The sequence below is a fragment of the Papaver somniferum genome, chromosome 4, assembly GCF_003573695.1.
Source record: "Papaver somniferum cultivar HN1 chromosome 4, ASM357369v1, whole genome shotgun sequence".
Lineage (NCBI taxonomy): Eukaryota > Viridiplantae > Streptophyta > Magnoliopsida > Ranunculales > Papaveraceae > Papaver > Papaver somniferum.
The window spans coordinates 147,317,438-147,319,925 of record NC_039361.1 but is presented as its reverse complement, the minus strand read 5'-3'; the positions used below and the strand labels follow the sequence as shown (position 1 = coordinate 147,319,925).

At 37.1% G+C, this 2,488-nt stretch overlaps 1 protein-coding gene across 1 annotated transcript in view; it reads right to left on the bottom strand.

Annotated features, from left to right (window-relative positions):
- The window catches only part of LOC113273255, a 2,018-nt gene extending 387 nt beyond the window's left edge, over positions 1-1,631 (bottom strand). Inside the window, exons 1-2 of the mRNA XM_026523004.1 lie at positions 470-1,631; positions 6-289 (exon numbers count right to left, since the gene is read on the bottom strand). Of these exons, the coding sequence (XP_026378789.1) occupies positions 6-289; positions 470-701 (516 nt within the window). The 5' untranslated portion in view covers positions 702-1,631. The remainder of the gene's footprint in view (positions 1-5; positions 290-469) is intronic.
- Positions 1,632-2,488: the final 857 nt, after the last annotated feature.

Genomic DNA, 2,488 nt, shown 5'->3' with positions numbered 1-2,488 from the left:
CCAACTGTCACTTGAAGTATCAGCCTGGACCATAGAACTAAACCCTGCTGTAGTCTTTTATCTAACAACTTACAAACAACACCAGTCTCAACCCCTGTAACCAGCATGAATGTAATCGAGCTCTTCCGTAGCAGCTTTAACGGGTATCCCAGTTTGAAAATAAGTGCAATAATGCACTTTCCATTGTAATTAGCAAACAGATTATCGCCATTTTGAACAAGCAAAAACACAGTTGAATACTCAATTAGCAAATCTAAGCAATATCCAAGCTTCGGAATTAGCTTATAAACTAATTCGTCACAGTAAGCATCCATGAATAACAACCCATTACGAACGAACGAACAAGAATTAAGGCAGAATTTAGAATTGTAGATATCATAAAAATAACACCCCTCATCTGTTTCAGTGTCCTTGCCACGATCAAATAGAATCCAAAAATAGTTAAAAATAAGGGCAAAACGTTCCTTACCCAGTAATTTGTTGTGAATGATGATGACATACTCCTTTAAGCTTTTAAGTTCCTCACAACTAACCTCAACATTTTTAACCTGACTTATCTTGATGAAAGCATTCGCAGTGGCCTTTGTAGTACGCAATTGATGGCTGACAACATTTTCGCTCTTCAAACACAAAATATCCCTTTGAGGAATCTTAACAAATATCTGCCAAGCAGTACGAGCAACTCTACCATTATCTAACATACAAGCAATTTGAACGCTAAACCATGAATCTGACCAGTACCCATTCTTGGAATTCAGCTCATATACAGAAGTTCTATCAAATTCATCCCTTGAAATGGAGCAAACATATAGTGTAAAAGAACAAGAAGTAATTGAATCGAAACCGAATTCCGAAACACCAGCTAAGTAACAAAACCTTCTAATGAGTTTGAAATATTTTCCTGGATCAAATGTGATGTGAGAAAAATTGAGAGTAATGGGAAAACACTCACCAATTACTGGTTTGGAAGAACCCAAGATATGATTCTTCCTATCGAACTCATTCACTGCAACGTTCACACCCTTGGTTAGAATTGATTCGACTATTGAATCCTCTTTGTCTTCATCGAAAAAAAACGAAGGAATCCAATATTCTTCTACGTCAGTGGTTGGATCTGCTTTGTCATCAAAGAAGAACGATGGAATCAACTCATCAGTGGAATCGAAAGAATCAGCAATCAATTCGTCAGACACAATCAACTCTTCAATCTTTGTTTCTTCTGGACCCACAGCTTCTTCCACTGTTGGTTCTTTAGAGTGAATTTCTTCTTGAATATGTTGAGATTCGTTAACCCCATGGATTTAATGTAACTCCTTAATCGCTGATGGTGGTATGTAAATTGATTCCCACCGAAGCTTGGCGAAAGGGATTAGAGACTCTAATTGCGAAAGATGATAATTTCGACATGGTGAAGGTTCATCGTTAAGAAGTTCACTATACCTTCTCTTGACATCAAGGAAATAGAGATAGGCTTCAGCTTTCTCCCTAACTAGATACGAAAAATCCCCCATGGATCAAACGAATCTGATACCAATTGTTATGTACCTAGATGTACATAACAAGGTTAGATAGATAATTTGATAGTAATCCCTTGAACAGAGAAATATGATTCAGAGAATCAGCCTAAGAGGGAGAAGAGACCTAAACTAAACTGTATTTTCATTAATTCATAAATTGGATAATCCTTTCAATACAGACACTAGAGCATACATAACTCCTCTTTCCACCCTAGCATCTAACGACCGACATTAACCCATGTGGTTCGCATCCAACCATTCCTTCAATTGATAAAGACACTCATTCCTACACTAAATACTACCAAACACAACTATTACTAAAGACTGACGGTAACATGATATGGGCACCCTCTCTCACATAGTAGGTACATGACATTATGGTGAAGATGAATAAGGTTGTTATGAAAGTGCTCATATGGCTAACCATTGGTTAACTACTGTTGAACCAACTAGGTGTACACGTTTAGGTATGGTTACACAAACCTAAATGAACGTGCATTTCATTTGTGTATAACAAGCTAAGATTCGATCTAACGGTTGAAAAATATTAGCTTGAACCTAATCAGGTTTTCATCTAACGACGAATATATGCTTTGTTACCAATGTAGCATTGATTGCAAACCCTGATTTGGAGACTATATAAAGGAGAACTCCAGCAACTAGGAAACTTAATCCCCACACCTCATGTGTGATACTAGTTGCAACTAGAGTCGATTCTCCTTTAACCTTAGGTTTTTCACGGAACCCTGTAAGCTAACGACTTGAAGACTTCATTGGGATAATGAAGCCAAACCCAATTATTTCTTTGTAGTTGCGTGATCTGATCTTGTTGTTTCTATCGTATTGAGGACAATTGTAAAATTGGCTCGAGATTAATTTCTCTGATAGGCAAGATAGAAAATTAGTCACAAACATCTTCGTCTCATCGTTTGTGATTCCACAATATCTTGTTTTGCTAGTCGATTAAGATT